The sequence below is a fragment of the Panthera uncia genome, assembly GCF_023721935.1.
Source record: "Panthera uncia isolate 11264 chromosome D3 unlocalized genomic scaffold, Puncia_PCG_1.0 HiC_scaffold_9, whole genome shotgun sequence".
In the NCBI taxonomy this organism is placed as follows: domain Eukaryota; kingdom Metazoa; phylum Chordata; class Mammalia; order Carnivora; family Felidae; genus Panthera; species Panthera uncia.
This window is the reverse complement of record NW_026057587.1, coordinates 4,951,765-4,971,359: the sequence shown is the minus strand read 5'-3', so window position 1 is coordinate 4,971,359 and position 19,595 is coordinate 4,951,765. Positions and strand designations below refer to the sequence as shown.

Here is a 19,595-nt window from a genome sequence, read left to right as displayed (position 1 = left end):
AAAATGTCATTTATGTTCAATATGTATGGACAAGGAAAAAGATAGTTTCTGAGTAAGGCAGAAGGGAATGATGCTTTGTGCTTCCTAGCTTGTCACTTAGAAACACTGTGCTGTGCAGTTAAAATGTCCTCATTCCAGAGGCTGTTGCTTTTTATTACATATAATCTATGTAATCTGTAACCCCCACACAAGACTTCCATGTCAGCGGGTCAGCATTACTACAGAGAATCACTTCAGGGGCTCCACCCCAGTGCCTGTCACACGCTACCCAGCCTCGTGAAGTGTAATAAGTTAGGATGAAATAAACCACCAAAGAGGCCCAACGTAGCAGCACCGTCCCGTCATTTGTCGAATACCTCTTAAGACTTCATTTCACCTTTCTGTACCCTCTCTCACCCAGTCTGGTAACCACTTTTGAAGGGAAATATTGCATCGGGCTGCACAGCTGTATTTTCTTTTTCTTTTTTTAATTTAAAAAAAAAATTTTTTTTTCAACGTTTTTTATTTATTTTTGGGACAGAGAGAGACAGAGCGTGAACGGGGGAGGGGCAGAGAGAGAGGGAGACACAGAATCGGAAACAGGCTCCAGGCTCCGAGCCATCAGCCCAGAGCCTGACCCGGGGCTCGAACTCACGGACCGCGAGATCGTGACCTGGCTGAAGTCGGACGCTTAACCGACTGCGCCACCCAGGCGCCCCTCTTTTTTTAATTTTTTTAATGTTTATTTATTTCTGAGAGAGAGACAAAGCATGAGTGGGGAGGGGCAGAGAGAGAGGGAGACACAGAATCCGAAGCAGGCTCCAGGCTCCAGGCTCCGAGCTGTCAGCACAGAGCCCGACACAGGGCTCGAACCCACAAGCCGTGAGATCATGACCTGAGCTGAAGTCGGACGATCAACTGACTGAGCCACCCAGGCACCCCTGTATTTTCTCTCCCATTTGTGTTTGCATTTCGATCTGCATTTTGAAGAAGCTTTTCACGCAGGTGTTCCTTTTTGTACAACCGCAACGGCACCATTCACACTGTAGTCTGTACCAGTAAACTTGTGTGTAACTCTGATCCTGTCTTTAAGGAATTAGCTAGCAAATGAAATAAATATTTCAAGGCTTGGGCACAACTGGACTAGCACTGTGACAGTCAGCTGTGGCAGTGTCTGCAACAGTGCCGTGTGCCCTCTAGGTGGCAGCACATAAGCCTAACAGCTTTTCCCTCCCCACCTCTTTGTCATGCTGAAGGGTCAGGCCACACTCACTCTCATTATCTTAGAAAACTTCATCTCATCATGTCTGTCTGCAGCATAGACACAGGCAGTGTAACATCTTGTGACCAGCTCACAAGCATGACCAGTAGCTAAGTTACGAGGCGCCTCCCAGCGTGGCTCACCCCACCTGTGGACTTGGTGGTGCCATCTGGTAACTTTATTTTCTTTGGGGGTCTTTGTAACTTAGGTCACAGTGACTACTCATTGAATCCAGGTAGTCTGGACATCTTGTCATTGAGCCTATTCCTTTCAGATGCTAAGATTAAATAAACCAGGGAACACCAACTTTATTGAATAACTAAGTCATTATATATAGATATTTTACAACACCTAAATCATTAAAAGTGCCCAACAAATAGTGTAGCTATAGAAGCAGCCACTGGTAAGATAAGAGAGAAATACAAATGAAGTGACATTTGTAATTAGATTCTCATTTAAAGCATTGCTATGATTCCTAGCATTAAAATTATTTACAAAAAACCCACATCAAGCTGAGATTCCCAAGAAGATGGGGAAGCAGATTAACTTCTAGCATTTGTTAGAGAGGGGTTATGTTAAGGAAGCATATTAAACTACCACTGCAGCCATTGGAATGGCTGTGTGGCTTTATCTCCAAACCATGGTGGCCACAGGGCCGCTCTAAGTGCATGAACAAGTCATATATACTTATTCTGTTGTAGGTGTTTGTACAGAGCAGAATGTGTCAGGCAATGACATCTGAGATCTGGGCCACGTGTGCCTCACACACAAGGACAGGGCAGACAGCTAATGAACAAGGTCAGCTGTTGTCCCTTTGGTGAGAAGCAGGCTGTAAGTTGCTGGCATGTGTTTCCACTGCCTGGTGCACCTGGAGAGCAAGGGCGCCTGTGGGAGCTGTGGGAGCTCAGACGTGCACACACATCTCTCTGCTGTGCTTGAAAAGAAAATCTCTGTACCTGTATGTTTACTGAGTAAACTGTTGAATGAATTAATATGTGTGAGCGTGATCATTGGGAACAATGAACTCTAGCTTCCATTCAACTAGGTAACCCAAACCAAATTTGAGCTGTCGCCAGTTTCCAACATGTTTATCATTCAAATACTCCTGAAACATCAAGAGACCAGCTTTCGTTTACTTGTCGGCAGTGTTAAGAGTTAATGCTCTGCCCAGCCCTTGGCTCACCTCGCTTTTTTCCCCCCATGCTAAACTGGGGGCTCCCCTAATCCTTCGAATCTTAAAAGAGTAGGATACTTACAGTTTAGTGAGCACAACTTCTAAAAAGAGATGAGGCACACTAAAAAGATTTACTCACATCTACCCTGTGCTTTCTGTGTCAGATATCACCTGATCCGAATCCCCACGAAACCACATAGTGCAGGACCAGACCTGGATTCCACACCCCAATGTCCAGTGCTCAGCCCATGGGAGACGCACTTGTCCTTGGATTCCTTTACGGTCTTTTCCCCAAAGGTTTAATTTAATTAATTGATTTTATTTTTATTTTTGAGAGAGAGTGTGAGCAGGGGAAGGGGGAGAGCAAGAGAGGGAGAATTCCAATCATGTTCTGCGCTGACAGCAGTGAGCCCCATGCAGGGATCCAACTCACCAACTGTGAGATCATGACCTGAGCTGAACTCGGTCAGACACTCAACGGACTGAGCCACCCAGGCACCAATTTTTTTTTTTTTTTAAGATTTTAGTTGTTTGTTTTTTAATTTTGAGAGAGCGCACGCACGCATGCGCAAGCAGGGGACGGGCAGAGGGAGAGAATCCCAAGCAGGTTCCACGCTCAGTGCAGAGCCCAATGTGGGGCTTGGTCTCAGGGCCCTGGGGTCATGACCTGAGCTGGTATCGCGAGTGGAAGGCTTAATGGACTGAGCCCCAGGCGCCCTTTAATATTATATTTTTACTCTCTACACCGAAGTGGGGCTCAACCCACAACCCTGAGATCCGGAATGGCTGTTCCACCGACTGAGCCAGCTGGGCACCCCAGACTGCTTTCCGGTCTGCAAGTCCTCCGAGCACAATCAGGCCCCTACTTTCATTAGTACCGGAGTTTGTTAAGTTGCGTGCTTCTCCCTGACTGAAAGGCTCCCCTATGGAAGGAACGAGAAACCACCAACTCCCGCATTCGTTCACCAGCGCGTATACACTCGGCCGGCGCCCTGCAACCAGGGAACTGGTGAAAAGCCCTGGGAGTTTATATGGCCAGGCGCGCCGCGGAGCCCTCTGGAAGATGTAGTTCTGGGACGAGCGGCACTCTGGGAAATGTAGTGCTGCGCGCCCGCTTCCTCGGTGGGCCGGGCGAACCTTGGTACTACTGGCCGGAGGGGGGGGGCCGTGTGGGGAGCGGGCGGGCTGCGGGGCTGGGGCGGCCTCGGTGTCCGCGCGGGCCCCGCGGTGTCCCCGGTGCGCGTTCTGCGGGCCAGTGGGGTCCGGGGCGGCGGGGCAGAGCGGGCCGGTCAGGCAGGATCGGAGCAGGGGACTCCGGGGATGGGTGACTGGGCCTGCGCGGAGGGCGCTGGAGGGAGCGGGGCCGAGAGCGGCTGGGGGCCGACGCCTGCTGAAGGGGCCGTGGGGCTCGGTGACGGGTAGTGAGGTGAGTGAGCGGGGGCCTGTCCGGACGAGTGTGGGGGCGGGGCTGGCGGGGCTGGCGGGGTGCGTGGGGCGAGGGGTGGTTGTGGACCTGTTAGGGCGGCGTTCGGGGGTCTGCAGAAAGTGGTGGGACAGAATTAGAGATTTAAAGCATTCGTGCCTTAAAGTCACCTTCGGGGAGTGAAAGATGGGGCCGCAGGCCTGAGCTGGTCTCAAGGTGTCAGTGATGTGGGCTGGGGGCGCCTTCGGGGTGTCAGTGATTGGGGCGGCTGTGGAGTGCAGAAATCGGGCGCCTGGTGGGGTTAGTGAAGGGCAAATAGAATTTGCTGATTGGAGGGAGCGTGAAGTTGAATATTTTCGGGGTGATAGATTGGGGTCTTGTGTGGTTTGGGGATTGCTGGGGTTTGCAAGAGCTCTGTGAGTGGGGGGACATTACTGGAGGGGGATTTTTCTCATTAACCTGTTACTTTGCCTTAGGGTTGAGTAGTTTGGGAGGCCAGTGGAGGTGTGGGGGGCGCTGTGTGTGTCACTAATTATAGGCTCACGGAGGAAGTGAGCCTAGGATGCCAGTTTACATCAGTGACTGGGGAATCCAGAGATCAGGATTAGGATGCCTGATGGGTGAGGAATTGGGGACAGTAGGAATGATTGAGCCATTAGGAAGGCCTGGGTATCAATCAGAAGAGTATTGGGGCACCTGGCTGGCCTAGTCGCTGGCGTGTGCAATTATTGAACTCGGGGTTGTGAGTTCAAGCCCCAGGTTGGGCGCAGAGTTCGCCTTTAAAAACAAAAAAGAAAAGGAAGAAAAAGTAGTGATTGTGGAACTATGGGTTAGTGACTGATTGTGGTACTCTGGGGTTGGTGACTTGGTAGCCTGCAGGTGGAGGCAGAGACTGGTAGACATTTGGCTGTGAGTAACTGGGGGGCTGTGGGAATGACTGGGGACATAGTAGATTTGGACAACTGAGGCGACAGTTTGTGGGGACAGTCGGAGGAGTCATCGGGAAGCCTGTGGGAGTTAGTAAGTTGGGGGGTGAATGAGGGACTTATTGGTGTAAGTGATAGGGTTGTGGGAGTTAGTGATGGGCCGAATGTGCCTGGTGACTGGGACTCACAGGGCTTGTTGGGAGTATGACTGGTGGAGTAAGTGGTGAATGGGCTTTTGCAAATGGTTGATTAGTGAGCTGTGGAATTGACTGGGAGGTCTTTGAGGCTGCTGATTGGGTGGACTTGGGGTCAGGGATCGAAGACGAGGGATGCCTGGATATCAGGTGTTGGTTGAAAATTGATTGAGTTTTTATACGATGTAATCACAGGTCTGCAGTTATATTTATTGGTCTGAAAGTGGGTTTACTATATAGCATAAAAGGCGATTCAAAAATGTAAGACTGTAAGATCACAGTTTTGTAACAATGTCAGATGGTTTCTAACACCCTATGAGAGAGGTACCTTTGAAGTAGTGGGGTTATGGGTAATAATTGTTAGTTGATATGTATTTTCTGATTTCTCTATAATCATGTCCTGTAATAGTAAGAGCGCTAACTAGCATTTACTAAATGTGTATGTGCCAGTTATAGTTCTAAGGTACTTACATGTATTAACTAATTTAGAACTCTCAAAGAACGTTATGACCTTAAAATGAATTGTTTGTTGTATTTTGAGGAGAAACTCAGCTGAATTATTCATTTCATGAATGGTTGGATTCACTTTCCTCTTTTATTCATGCCTTTATTTAAAAATGAAATTGATGTTCAAGGGGTGCCTGGGTGGCTCAGTGGGTTAAGCATCTGACTTCAGCTCAGGTCATGATCTCGTGATTCGTGGGTTCCAGCCCCACGTCGGGCTCTGTGCTGACAGCTCAGAGCCTGGAGCCTGCTTCGGATTCTGTGTCTCCTCTCTCTCTGCCCCTCTGCCACTCATACTCTGTGTGTGTGTCTCTTTCTCTCAAAAATAAACAAACATTGAAAACATTTTTTAAATGAAATTGATGTTCTTATTTCCTGTTTGCTATGTATTTTACACACACACCATTGCTGTCTCCCTTCCTTTCAGAGACAATGAATGCTTGGTTAAATGCTATCAATGCTGTGGGGTTCCTTCTGCGTACGCTACTGTTTGAGTCCTTGTTAGATCTGTTTACAGTCTTTTTTTAAAAGTTTGTTTATTGGGACACCTGGGTGGCTCGGTCAGTTAAGCATCTGACTTCAGCTCAGGTCATGATCTCACGGTTCGTGAGTTTGAGCCCCACATCAGGCTCTGTGCTGACAACTCGGACCCTGAAGCCTGCTTCAGATTCTGTGTCTCCCTCTCTCTCTCCTCCCCTGCTTGCGCTCTGTCTCTCTCTCCCTCAAAAATAAATAAAACATTAAAAAAAATTAAATTAAATTAAAAAATTTTATTTATTTTGAGAGAGAGAGAGAGCACGAGCAGAGGAAGGGCAGAGGGATAGAGAATCCCAAGCAGGTTCCACTCTTTGTGGAACCCAACGCGGGGTTCGATCCCACGAACTGTGAAATCATGACCTGAGCCAAAATTAAGAGTTGGATGCTTAACTGACTGAGTCACCCAGGAGCCTAGAGTATTTTTTTTTTTCATTTAAGTTTATTTAAATTCTAGTTAGTTAACATATATGGTAAAGTTGGCTTCGGGTGTAGAATTTAGTGCTTCATCGCTTAGATACCACACCCAATGCTCATCACAAGTGTCCTCCTTAATACTCATCACCCATTTAAAGTCTGTTTAGAGTCTATAGAAAACACAGTTTGAGCTTTAAATGAAGGTGAGTTTTCAGCAAAAGAGGGAGATTTGCATCTACTAAAGAGACTTTGTTAACTGATTCAACAGATTCTGGTTTCCATGAAGTAATTGGCTTATTTGAGATAAAGAAGTCCCAGAGGTGAATCCTTGGTGAAGAGAGTCCTGACCAGAGGAGTTAAGAAGGATAGAGCAGAGCCTAAAGTTACTGGCCATTTCCCAAGTGTGGCAGAAAATGACTAAGTCCCAGGTAAGTAATTCATTTATTTCCTCAGTTATGGTTCCATACAATTCACCCATTTAAAGTGAACAATTTACTGGTTTTTAATGTTTATTTATTTTTGAGAGAGAGACACACACACAGAATTAGAAGCAGGCTCCAGGCTCTAAGCTGCCAGCACAGAGCCCGATGCGGGGCTCGAACTCACAAACTGCAAGATCGTGACCTGAGCTGAAGTCGGACGCTCAACTGACTGAGCCACCCAGGCGCCCCTTTTACTGTTTTTTAGTAAGTTTAGAGACTTCTGCAACCATCTAATTGTTCATCCTCCTAAAAGAGCACCCCGTTAGCAGGTGTTCCCCATTTCTCCCTGCCCCGGCTCTAGGCAAGCACAGTACGCTCTCTGTGTCTCTGGATTTGCCCCTTCTCCCCATTTCATATCAATGGAATCACACCTGTTCTGTTGCGACTGGCTTCTTTCGTGTAGCTCGCTTTCAAGAGGGGACATATTTTAGTACTTTATTGTCTTTTGTTGTGGAATGATAATCTGTTGTGTGACTATACCACATTTTATCAGTTCCTTATTTGCTAAACATTTGGGTTATTTCCACATTTTGGCGATTATGGCTGATGCTACTGTGAACATTTGTGCATATGTTTTCTGTTCTCTTGGGATACATGCCTAGGAGTGCAATGGCTGGTTCGTGTCGTAACTATATTTAACATTTTGAGAAACTGACAAACTGTGTTTTTTAAGTTGCTGATTCATTTGACAATCCCACCAGCAATATATAAGGGCTTCCATTTCTCCACCTCCTCATCAACACTGTCACTGTCTCACTGTGGCCATTCTAGTGGGTGTGAAATGGTACCTTGTGGTTTTCATTGCATTTTCTTCTGTATCCACTGATGTGTCTGGGCATAAAATTTTTATTCACATTTTTTTTAAGGTCTATTCATTTTTTGAGAGAGAGAGAGCAAGCGAGCACGAATGGGGAAGGAGCAGAAGGAAAGGGAGACACAGGATCCGAAGCAGGCTCCAGGCTCTGAGCTGTCAGCACAGAGCCCGACGCAGGGCTCGAACCCACGAACTATGACATCATAACCTGAGCTGAAGTCAGATACTTAACCAACTGGGCTACCCAGGCACCCTGTCACATTTTTTTTTTTTTTTAATTTACATTTTTTTATTGCTTTCAGTTGGAAAAGCTTTTGCCTGCCTTCAACTTTGGGCAATTTTCCCGTTTTGCTTCCCTGATTATTTCCTCCCCTTTATTCTCCATTTTCTCCAGTTTTGGAATGCTTGATGGGTATTCTCTTCTGGATCTATGCTCTGAGTTTAAAAACTTTTCTTTAATATATTTGACTTCTTTTCTTCTCACCTTGATTCTTGCAGAATTCATCAGTGTGGTAATTCACACTGCAAATGTCCTCTTCCATTAGATACATTCTGCTGTTGGGCCAGTATATCGAGATTTTTTTCCATTCAAGTTTTTAAATTTTATTTTTAATTTTATGTATTTATTTTTTTTTTTAGAGAGATAGAGTGAGCGAGCATGAGCAGGGAGGTGGGGCACAAAGGGAGAGAAAATCCCAAGCAGGTTCCACATTCAGTGCGGAGCCAGACTTGGGGCTTGATCCCACAACCCTGGGATCATGACCTGAGCTGATATCAAGACTTGGACGTGCACCCAGCCGAACCACCCAGGCGCCCCTTCATTCAAGTTTTAATAGCAACTTTTTTAATGATTCCTTCCAATGTTTCAGTGTGATGGTTGAAGAGAAGGGCCTAAAATGTGTGTGTTGTTTGCATTAAGACATTTGTTTCAAAATTAAATATACTATTTTTGTAGGGACAATAACCTATATAGGATGTGAAATCCAGATCTTGTGTTTGGCATAAAATCACTCTTTTGTTTTGTTTTGTTTTGTTTTGTTTTGTTTTGTTTAATTACCAGTAATGTGTTGGAGTCAGCTCATACCAACTTGCAAAACTTAAATTCTGAGTTTTGTAAACCAGTTATTAAACTTTGATAGCTTGAAATCAGCCATGGTAGGAATATTTTCAACACAGATTAGCAAATGCTACAAATTAGGACTGTTTTTCCAGAGAACTGACTTCTCAGCATAAGTCTGGATCACATTGAATATCTAATCACCCTCAGAAGTCATTCACGAGTTGAACAGCTTCACACATCAGATTGACTAATCTGGCTGGCATCATAGACTCAATTAGATTACCAGCACGGTACAGGGAATCATTAAACCGGTGAACTGAATGAATATGTGCCCCAATTCATATCTTGTATGAAAAGAGCCACATCTGCATGGCTGAGACGTGTCTAAAATTGACTGTCCTAAGATCCATGTAAGGCTTCTCCAGTAGAGTGCCCCAGTACTGTGGGGTTTTTGGTCTGTTTTGTTTTTGTTAGAATTAAATCCAAAATATGTTCACTGTGATTTATTCTTTGACCCTGAATCATGTAAAGTGTGCTGCTTAATTTACAAATACTTGAGGTGAGGAGTTCTCTACATACCTTTTTGTTATTACGTTCTGATTGTATTTTTTTATGGTCAGAGAACGTCTCCTTATGATATCAATTCTTTGGGACTTATTTTATGGTCCAGCATATGGTGTATCTTTGGGAATAACCCATGTGAATCAAGGAGAATGTGTTGTTGGATGGAATGTTCAATAAATAAATGTCAATTAGGTTAAATCAGTTGATAGCATGTTCAATTCTGTATTCTTACTGATTTTTGTCTACTGGTTCAATCAATTATTGAGAGCCGGTGAAAACCTCCAGTTTTTTTTGAGGATTTGTATAAGAGTTTATGTACAATAAATGCCCAGACATAGAATTTCTGGGTCAAAGGCCATGCAAGTTTTACATATTAATAGAGATTACAAAATTGCCTTCTAAAAGCGTATTCAAATTTGTTTTATCAACGGTGTTTTGCTGACTCTTCCCTACATCCTTACCAACACTGAGTTGTATCACCTTTTTTTTTTTTCTTTTCTTTTTTTTTAAGTAGGCTCCATACCCAGCATGGAGCCCAACACGGGGCTTGAACTCATGACCTGAGCTCATGACGTGAACTGAGATCAAGAGTCAGATGCTTAACCAACCGAGCCACCCAGGCGCCCCCATGTCAACTTTTTATCCTTGCCAACCTGATAGATGAAAAATGACATTTCCTTGTATTTTTAGCTTGCATTCTTTTAATTATTGCTGATAATGTTTTCTGTTTTTTGATTATGATAAGATAGACATAAACATGTTCATAATATTGTGCAACCATCACTACCATCCACATCCATCACTTTTTTCGCCTTATGCAATTGAAACTGCACCCATTTATTTATGTCAGTATTTTCGTCATGTATTTTGAAGCTCTGTTATTTTTTTATTTTTATTAAAACAATTTTTTTAATGTTTATTTATTTTGGAGAGAGAGTCAGAGCACAGGGGTCAGAGAGAGAGAGGGAGACACAGAATCTGAAGCAAGTAACCTCTAGGCTCTGAGCTGTCAGCACAGAGCCTGATGTGGGGCTTGAACCCACAAACTGTGAGATCATGACCTGAGTTGAAGTCGGAAGCTTAACCAACTGAGCCACCCAGGTGCCCCTCTGTTACTTTTTTTTCAATATTTGTTCGTTTTTGAGAGAGAGAGCGAGAGCGCGTGTGTGCAAACCTATGAGCAGGGGAAGGGCAGAAAAAGAGGGGGACAGAGGATCTGAAATGGGCTCCATGCTGACAGCAGAGAGCCTGACGCAGGGCTTGAACCCACGACTTGAGAGATCATGATCTGAGTGGAATTGGACACTTAACCGACTCAGCCACCCAGCCGCCAGGTGAAGCTTTGTTATTAAATGTTTGCACATTTAGCATTATTATGTTTTCTTGATGAATTGACCCTTCTGTTGTTATGAAATGTCCTTTTTTATCTTTTATATAAGCAATACCCCTTATCTTGAAGCTTACTTTGTTTAATATTAATGTAGCTACACTAGTTTCTATATGAATGTCTGAGTGCTATTACCCTTTCCTGTATTTTACATCTAACTTATTTGTACCTCTGTAATTGTGTCTTGAGCACCTGGGTGGCTCAGTCGGTTAAGTCACTGACTTTGGCTCAGATCACGATCTCACGGTTCGTGGATTCGAGCCCCGCGTCGGGCTCTGTGCTGACAGCTGAGCCTGGAGCCTGCTTCAGATTCTGTGTCTCCCTCTCTCTGCCCTTCCCCTGCTCACACTCTGTCTCTCTCTGTCTTTCAAAATTAAATAAATTTTTAAAAATCATCATTAAGTGTGTCTTTTGTAAGTATCCTATAGGTAGGTCTTACTTTTTCCAGTCTGATAATCTCTCTTTTCTGTGGAATGTTTATTTAGTCCGTTAACATTTTAAGTAATTATTGACATATTTGGGTTGAAGTCTAGCATCTTGCTATTTGTTTTCTATTTGTACTATTTGTTCTTTGTTTCTTTTCCCTGCCTTCTTTTGGAGCATTTGTGTGGTGGTCCCTGTTCTCGGGTGTTGGAGGACATGTGCTTCTGTGCGACTCTGCCCTCCTGCTTTCCACAGCCTGAGTCCCCAGGCACAGGAACGAAGCACTTTCTTCTGGGCTTCCTCCCTCCTTCTTCTCACCATGCGATGGGCCCACCCTCCTTGACGAGGCCTTCAGTGTTGGTGGACACATGCTGTGCTGTCTCCATGTAGCCACCCTTTGAAAGGGTTGTTTTGGATTTTTTTCCTGAAAAACATGCTAGATTTTTTTGTTTGTTTGAACATTTTGGACATTCCATTATACGTTGGCTTGCATTGTTTCTGGTGAGAGGTCAGTTGTCCCATCCCTCTTATGTTGATCCCTGGAATGTACTGCGTCTTACCCTCTGGCTGATTTTAAGATTTTATTTTTAGTTTTGAGCAATTTGGCTCTGATGAGCCTCGGTCTGGTTTTCTTTATATGTATCCTGATTGGGATACTTTGAGTTTCTTGTGTCTGTGGAATGTTTTTCTTCACATTTGGAACATTTCCAGCCATTATTTACTCAAATATTTTTTTCTGTCCTATTTTCTTTCTTCTGACCCTCCAATTATGGTGTATAAGATGTTTTTATATTGTCCTACAGGTCACTGACACTTGATACATTGTTTCCAGTACTTTATACTGTGTATGTTGTTTTTTTTTAACTTTATTTTATTTAGTTTGAGACCGAGAGAGCAAGTGTAGGGGAAGGGCAGAGAGAGGGAGAGGGAATCCCAAGCAGGCTCCATACTGTCAGCACAGAGCCCAATGCGGGGCTCGATCTCATGAACTGTGACATCATGACCTGAGCCGAAATCAAGAGTCAGGCGCTTAACCGACTGAGCCACCCAGGTGCCCCTGTATGGTTTTTATTAATCGATTTTCAAGTTCATGAATCTTTTCCTTCATAACATCTGCTGTTAAGTCCATTTGATAAGTACTTAATATCAGCTGTTCAGTCTAGAGTTTCTATTTGGTTCTTTTTTAAAAAATTAATTTCCTTTTCTCTCCTGAAAGATTCCATCCCTTCACTTATCATATCCATGTTTCCTCTAAGTTATTCAACATATTTAGTATTGTTATTTTAGAGTCTGTCTCTTAATTCACATAACTTAGGCATCTGTAGATCTCCTGTCGGCTGGTTTTACTTTCTGTGGCCGTAGTTCTTGGTCACATTTTTATACTTCTTTGTATATATATTTTACTGCATTCTAGATGTTGTAAATAAAAAATGGTGGAAACTGAAGTATAACTTGCTTCATTTTGTTCACTTTCCAGAGTATATAGACTCTTTCCTTTAGAAAGTAGGGTGGAGGTTTATCATTCTGGTTTTTTTCTAGAAGTGAGTTGAATTAGTTCACAATTTATTTTATTTATTTGTGTATTTTTTAACGTTTTTAATTTTACTTTTTGAGAGACAGAGACGGACAGAGTGCTAGTTGGGGAGGGGCAGAGAGAGAGGGAGACACAGAATCCGAAGCAGGCTCCAGGCTCTGAGCCATAAGCAGAGAGCCTGGCATGGGGCTCGAACCCATGAACTGTGAGATCATGACCTGAGCCAAAGTCAGACACTCAACGGACTGAGCCAGCCAGGCACCCCTGTTCGGTTATTTATTTAACGTTTATTCATTTGAAAGAGACAGAGTGTGAGTGGGGGAGGGGCAGAGAGAGAGGGAGACACCAGAATCCGAAACAGGTTCCAGGCTCTGAGCTGTCAGCACAGAGCCCGACGCGGGGCTCAAACCCACGGACAACGAGATTATGACCTGAGCCGAAGTCAGACACTGAACCCGCTGAGCTACCCGGGTGTCTGTCAGATTTGCTGTTTTAAACACCAATGTATTTATTGCCCGGCGGACATGTACAAGAAAGTCTCTAAGGCAGGAGCAGAAGGTGAATATTTTAGGCTTTTCCGGCCACACATCCCTGGCGCAACTGCTCACCTCCCCTGCGGTCCTGCAAGAGAGTCATGGATCGTACGTGAACAGATGGCTGGAAGCTGGCTTTCAAGAAGCTTTATTTTCGGGGCGCCTGGGTGGCGCAGTCGGTTAAGCGTCCGACTTCAGCCAGGTCACGATCTCGCGGTCCGTGAGTTCGAGCCCCGCGTCAGGCTCTGGGCTGATGGCTCGGAGCCTGGAGCCTGTTTCCGATTCTGTGTCTCCCTCTCTCTCTGCCCCTCCCCCGTTCATGCTCTGTCTGTCTCTCTCTGTCCCAAAAATAAATAAAAACGTTGAAAAAAAAAAAAATTTAAAAAAAAAAAAAAAAGAAGCTTTATTTTAGCATCTAAGTGCTGACTGGGCTTGGCAATTTGCAGCCCCTGCTCTAAGGTGCGAGCCGGCGGACAGCACTGCTGGTGCATGGAAGGTGACTGTCCCCAGTGCTGGCACGTAGAAGGTGACTCTGTCCCCAGTGCTGGCAGACAGGTGACTGTCCCCACTGCTGACACACAGAAGGTGACTCTGTCCCCAGTGCTGGCACACAGAAGGTACTCTGAACCAGCCACACACGCAGTGCATTCATCCATATTCTTGGCTTGTCGGGATATTGAAAAGTTTTCATTTTTGCCGATCTAAAGGGTAAATGATAACCCCTTACAGTTGTGTTTAAACCACGTATGTTCTCTGGCCCCAGCGTCTGTGGTAACTTGACCTGGCGACAAGATTGAGGGCCCTGTGAGGACAGAGTGAATCCCGTTCACCTTCGTGTTGATGACACCAGAGTGGAACCTCACACACTTGTGGGTCGATAAACATTCTAGGTCATACTATCTCACTTAAAACACTATAGGATTTTTAAGACTTCTGTTTCTCCAGTAAGGTATAATGCAAATCTAGGCATGTGATAAAAAGCCTGTGTACTGAATCCTGATAAGAATGGTCAAAATCAGTGTATCGGAGATGACTTCATTTACAAATAGTGGGAGCTCTGATAATAAGGCCATAGAACTTTCTCCTGCAAGACACCCGGAAGCAGATGGTCCTGGGCTGGCACAGCTCATGACCGGTATCATAAAGGACAACATGTTTCCAGGTTTCTGCTCTGCCAAACTTCACTCACAGTGTCTCACGGCCCAAGGTGGCTGCAGCAGCTCTGAGGGCAACGTCTGCGGTAACAGCAGGAAGAAAGGTAGAGGGGGCAGAGGGCAAAATCAGTACCTCTTTTACCCAAAAACGGCAGCTTCCCCGCGGATGGCCCTCACACACCTCGTACGTCCTATCTCCGGCACACAGTCACGTGACCGACTCTAGATGTAAGAGAGACAAGAACAGAGGGAACTGGCATCCGGCTCAGAGCAATTGCGATTCGTTACTGGGAACTGGGCACTTTGGCGTGGCGGCTCCCGGGGGCGCCCACTCCAGGGCCTTGCCGCCTTTCCTTTATTATGGTATCCATTTCTTCAGATTCAGCAGGGACATGCTCTTTCAGGGGTCATTGGCTTTTGAGGATGTGGCCGTGAACTTCACACGGGACGAGTGGCAGCTCCTGGACTCTGCTCAGAAGAACTTGTACAGAAACGTGATGCTGGAGAATGTGAGCAGTCTCGTGTCCCTGGGTAAGGACATCTTGTGCGGACTCAGGCTCTGCCCAGGCACTTGCCATTTCCTCTTCGCCTACTATCAACGGGGGCCTTTGAAGTGTGCAATGACTTAGGCTTTAGCTTAAGAATTCACGAATTCTCAGCGCTTTTTTGTGTTGAGTGCACGCTCACATCCCAGATGGAAGGCCTCCCTGCACAGCCTCTGAAACTAAGCATTTATTTATTCTCAGAAGTCTGAAGCCCAATAAATTAGGCTCAAGTCATGTGTGATTTTTCATATACAGGGTTTCAACTTATCAAACCAGATGTGATCTTCAAACTGGAGCGAGAGCAGCCTTGGATAATAGGCGAAGAGGTCCCAAGTCAGAGCCTGTCGGGTGAGTCACATGTGAGAAGGTGGAATTTTAATGCCAGTTTAGGGGCGCCGGGGTGGCTCAGTCGGTTAAGCGTCCGACTTCAGCTCAGGTCACAATATCACGGTTCGTGGGTTCAAGCCCTGCGTTGGGCTCTGTGCTGACAGCTGGGAGCCTGGAGCCTGCTTCGGATTCTGTGCCTCCCTCTCTCTCTGGCCCTCCCCTGCTCATGCTCTGTCTCTCTCTGTCTCAAAAATAAATAAAAAAAAAATTAAAAAAATTTTAATAAAAAAATACATGTCAGTTTACAGTGGACGTAAAGACAGTGAGGGATGGGCACCTTTGAAATGCTGTTTAGATAATTCTCCAATCACTAAACCTTTAGAAGGGACTCAGAACCACGGATATGAGCTTCTCAGATACCCAGATCTTATATAGATCACTTATCTGTGTGAGGATAATCTGTCCGTCTTTGCTTTGATTTTAGAGTGAGCTATGCTCCTCTGGTCTGTACTAAGGAGCCCAACCCTTCTCACCTCAGACCGTGTGTGTTCTTTTCCCCTCTCCACACCACAAACGTATCCTGCTGATAGATCCCTTGTCTTTTCACTGGTACCGAGAATTCATTGTGTTTTTTTCTTCTCATCATTCTAATTCCCTCCTATTTTCTTTCCCTTTTTATTGTTAAATGCCTCAGATTACTATTATATACCTGCGGTCATTCCTTCTATTCTCTACTTGATTTCTTTTATGGAAGTTTACTCCTTCTATGCCTATAACCAAAGGAATAACTTTGGTGTCATCATTTCCTACCTTGTAGTGCAACTTTTTAATGCAGATTGTGTTCAGATAAAACCCTACCTTTGCTTAGGACAGATTATTATATCATGGCCTTTAGCAACCTATTTAGTCAAAGGTTTTTTTTTTCCCCTTTTTCCTTATCTATTATTAGTTTTCTACCTCAGTTTCCATGAGAGCACTTTATTTAATTTTAATTCCCAAACATGTATAGTTGTGCATGATGTTTTCTGCACTTCTAGTTCACCTGTTCACGATTATTGAATCCACAAAATATGTTTATCATTCTCCTTTCTAGAATACTGGAAAGTTGACGATTACAAAGCTTGGCACCAAGAAATCCAAGACAGGATTAAAAAATCGGAACAAGTCCATGAAACTAACGCCAGTGGAAAAACATTCCAACCCAGCATGAACCTTGCACCGTTAAAGCAAAAGTCCAGTAAGCATGTCTCAAATGGAAAACATTTGAAACACTCGTTGGGTTTATTTACTGAGGCTGGAAACCGTGGAAGAAGGAAACCTGGTAAATTCAATGGATATGAGAAATCCTTTTTCTATACCGAACATGGGAAAACTCATGTTGGAGCAAAATGCTACGAATGTAACGATTGTGGAAAAGTCACCAGCAAGAAGTCACGACTCATTGTACATCAGAGAACACACACAGGAGAGAAACCATTTAAATGCGGTGAATGTGGCAAAGCCTTTTCCCAGAAGTCACACCTTGTGACACATCAGACGGTTCACACAGGAGAAAAACGTTATGGATGTGAGTGTGGGAAGGCCTTCTCTAGAAAGTCTCATCTCATTACACACCAGAGAACTCACACAGGAGAGAAACCTTATGAATGCAGTGAGTGCAGCAAAGTCTTTTCTCAGACGTCCCAGCTCATTATTCATCAGCGAAGTCATACAGGAGAGAGACCGTATGCATGCGGTGAATGTGGGAAAGGCTTTAGTGGGAAATCGCAACTTATTACTCATAAGAGAACCCACATAGAGGAAAAGCCCAATAAATGCAATGAATGTGGGAAAGCCTTCAGGGAGAAGTCAAGTCTCCGTAAACATCAGAGAATTCATTCAGGAGAGAAACCATATGGGTGCAGCGAATGTGGGAAAGCCTTCAGTGGGAAGTCACTCCTCCTCAGACATGAGAAAACTCACTCAGGAGAAAAGCCCTATGGATGTAAGGAATGCACGAAGGCATTTATTTGGAAGTCACAGCTCATCATACATCAGAGGACTCACACAGGAGAGAAGCCCTATGGATGTAGCACTTGTGGGAAAGCTTTTTCCCAGAAATCACACCTCGTGATACATCAGAGAACTCACACAGAAGAGAAACCCTAGAAATAGAGCGAGTGTGAGACACTTTTAAGAAAATAATCACCCTTCTCTCTATATCATAAAACACATTTATAAAAATCCTGCGAATGCCATGAGTGTAGGAAGGTCATTGGCGGGAAGTTCTACTTCCTTGAACGTCAGAATGCCGAATTGGAGAGTAAGCCTCTGTGTGCAGTGAATGTGGCAAAGGCAGTAGAGACAAGCGCTCAGCAAATGGTCTAGTCTCATCATAAATCAAGTTATTCATATCGAGGACAAAATAATGACTTAAATGAATATAGGAAAATTTGTCCATAGCAATGTCAAAAAAAAAAAATCAATTTCCAAGTACGGTATTGCATCTTTAAAAAAAAGATTATATATTCTATTTTAAGTGATAAGCTTATGAAGCTTTAAAGATATGTATGTCTGTGTATGAGTATGTTCAGTAATCTTGACAGCCAAGTAGAAAGCCTATTGCTTCAGACAAATATAGGGCTTATATTCCTGAGTATGGCTACATCTTGTGAATTTATATAATTTCATAGCATATGTGAAATTAATCTGTGAATATGGTATATGTCATGTTTATAGCACAGCATCTCTCAAGGGTGCTGCACAATGTATATCGTTTGTCTTGTACCATAGTAGAAGGTAAGCCAGACCAAATGATTTAGTTATTATTTAACAAATAGTTTAAGTTGTATTGCCACAACTTTTTGGCACATGCAAATGAGTTTGGGAACTCTTACCATGCCCTGTGTTCAATAACAGAAGCTGGAATTTTTCAATAAAATCTCCTGCCTCTTCTGAGTCGCCAGTTACATCCAGATTGTTGACATTAAACATGCAAAGGCAAGAATACAAGTTAATGTCTGACCAAGTGAGCAAAAGAAAAACTCTGAACTGCATTGCTCGTCATCTAAACAGACGAGAAGTGGAGCTGGCAAAAACGAAATACCCACAAGGGGCTCCCGGGTGGCTCAGTCGGTTGGGCGTCCGACTTCAGCTCAGGTCATGGTCTTGCAGTTCGTGGGTTCGAGCCCCGCGTCGGGGTCTGTGCTCACAGCTCAGAGCCTGGAACCTGCTTCAGATTCTGTGTCTCCCTCTCTCTCTGCCCCTCCCCCGCTCATGCTCTGTCTCTCTCTCAAAAATAAATAAACATTTAAAAAATTTTAATAAAATCAAATACCCACAAAACATATCCTCCTGTTATTTTTCAGGGGCATTTTTTCTTCTTCTTCTTTAATGTTTATGTTTGAAAGAGAGTGCGCGTATGCGTTGGGGAGGAGCAGAGAGAGAGGGGGACAGAGGATCTGAGCTGTCAGCACAGAGCCCGACACGGGGCTCGAACTCATGAACTGCGAGATCTTGACCTGAGCTGAAGTCGGACGCTCAACCAACCGAGCCACCCAGACGCCCCTTAGGTGCCCCAAATCTTTAAATAATGTATTTGAAAATGCCAAAAGCCTGTCTTGAATATTGGTGAAATTCAGAGCTTTGTATCACTCCCTATATGTGTGATTTTCTTGCGTTGCTAACTTGTCTCTGTTGAAACCATCTACTATGCATGTTCCCTCTACCTCTGTTTAGAATTTTTAGTAATTCCTCTCCTTGGTAATGCCTGACAATGTCAGAATCCTTTCCTGAATGATTGTAACGTTTAGAATTACAGAAAAATGACTGTTTTCATCAGACAAAGGGAGAGTCGTGGACAACGGTCTTTTTTTTTTTTTTTTAATTTTTTTTCAACGTTTTTTATTTATTTTTGGGACAGAGAGAGACAGAGCATGAACGGGGGAGGGGCAGAGAGAGAGGGAGACACAGAATCGGAAACAGGCTCCAGGCTCCGAGCCATCAGTCCAGAGCCTGACGCGGGGCTCGAACTCACGGACCGCGAGATCGTGACCTGGCTGAAGTTGGACGCTTAACCGACTGCGCCACCCAGGCGCCCCAACAACGGTCTTTAGATTTCACATCCAAGAGCAAATGTTATTTGAATATGGGGCTGTATCAAAATTAAGAGTTAGGGCCTAGGTTAACACAGTATTGCTTTGGGGGATGACCTTGACCCCAAATTTCTCATGCAGCCCATACGGGGAGCTCTTCATTATTCTGAAGTGTCACGTGGGATTTGTTGTCTGGCTTACTGGTCAGGGTCCAGTCTTGAAACAACTGCCCTAAGAAAAGCAGCTGGAATCTGGCTGGGAGCTGCTGACAGAGGCGGTGGGAGAGA

At 44.4% G+C, this 19,595-nt stretch overlaps 1 protein-coding gene across 1 annotated transcript; it reads left to right on the top strand.

Moving 5' to 3' along the window:
- Positions 1 to 13,833: 13,833 nt before the first annotated feature.
- LOC125915086 (zinc finger protein 84-like) lies at positions 13,834 to 19,079 on the top strand. Its single transcript, XM_049620733.1, has 3 exons — positions 13,834 to 14,894; positions 15,164 to 15,256; positions 16,329 to 19,079. The coding sequence occupies exons 1-3, from the start codon at positions 14,756 to 14,758 to the stop codon at positions 17,381 to 17,383; spliced, it is 1,287 nt and encodes a 428-aa protein (XP_049476690.1). The 5' UTR covers positions 13,834 to 14,755; the 3' UTR covers positions 17,384 to 19,079.
- Positions 19,080 to 19,595: the final 516 nt, after the last annotated feature.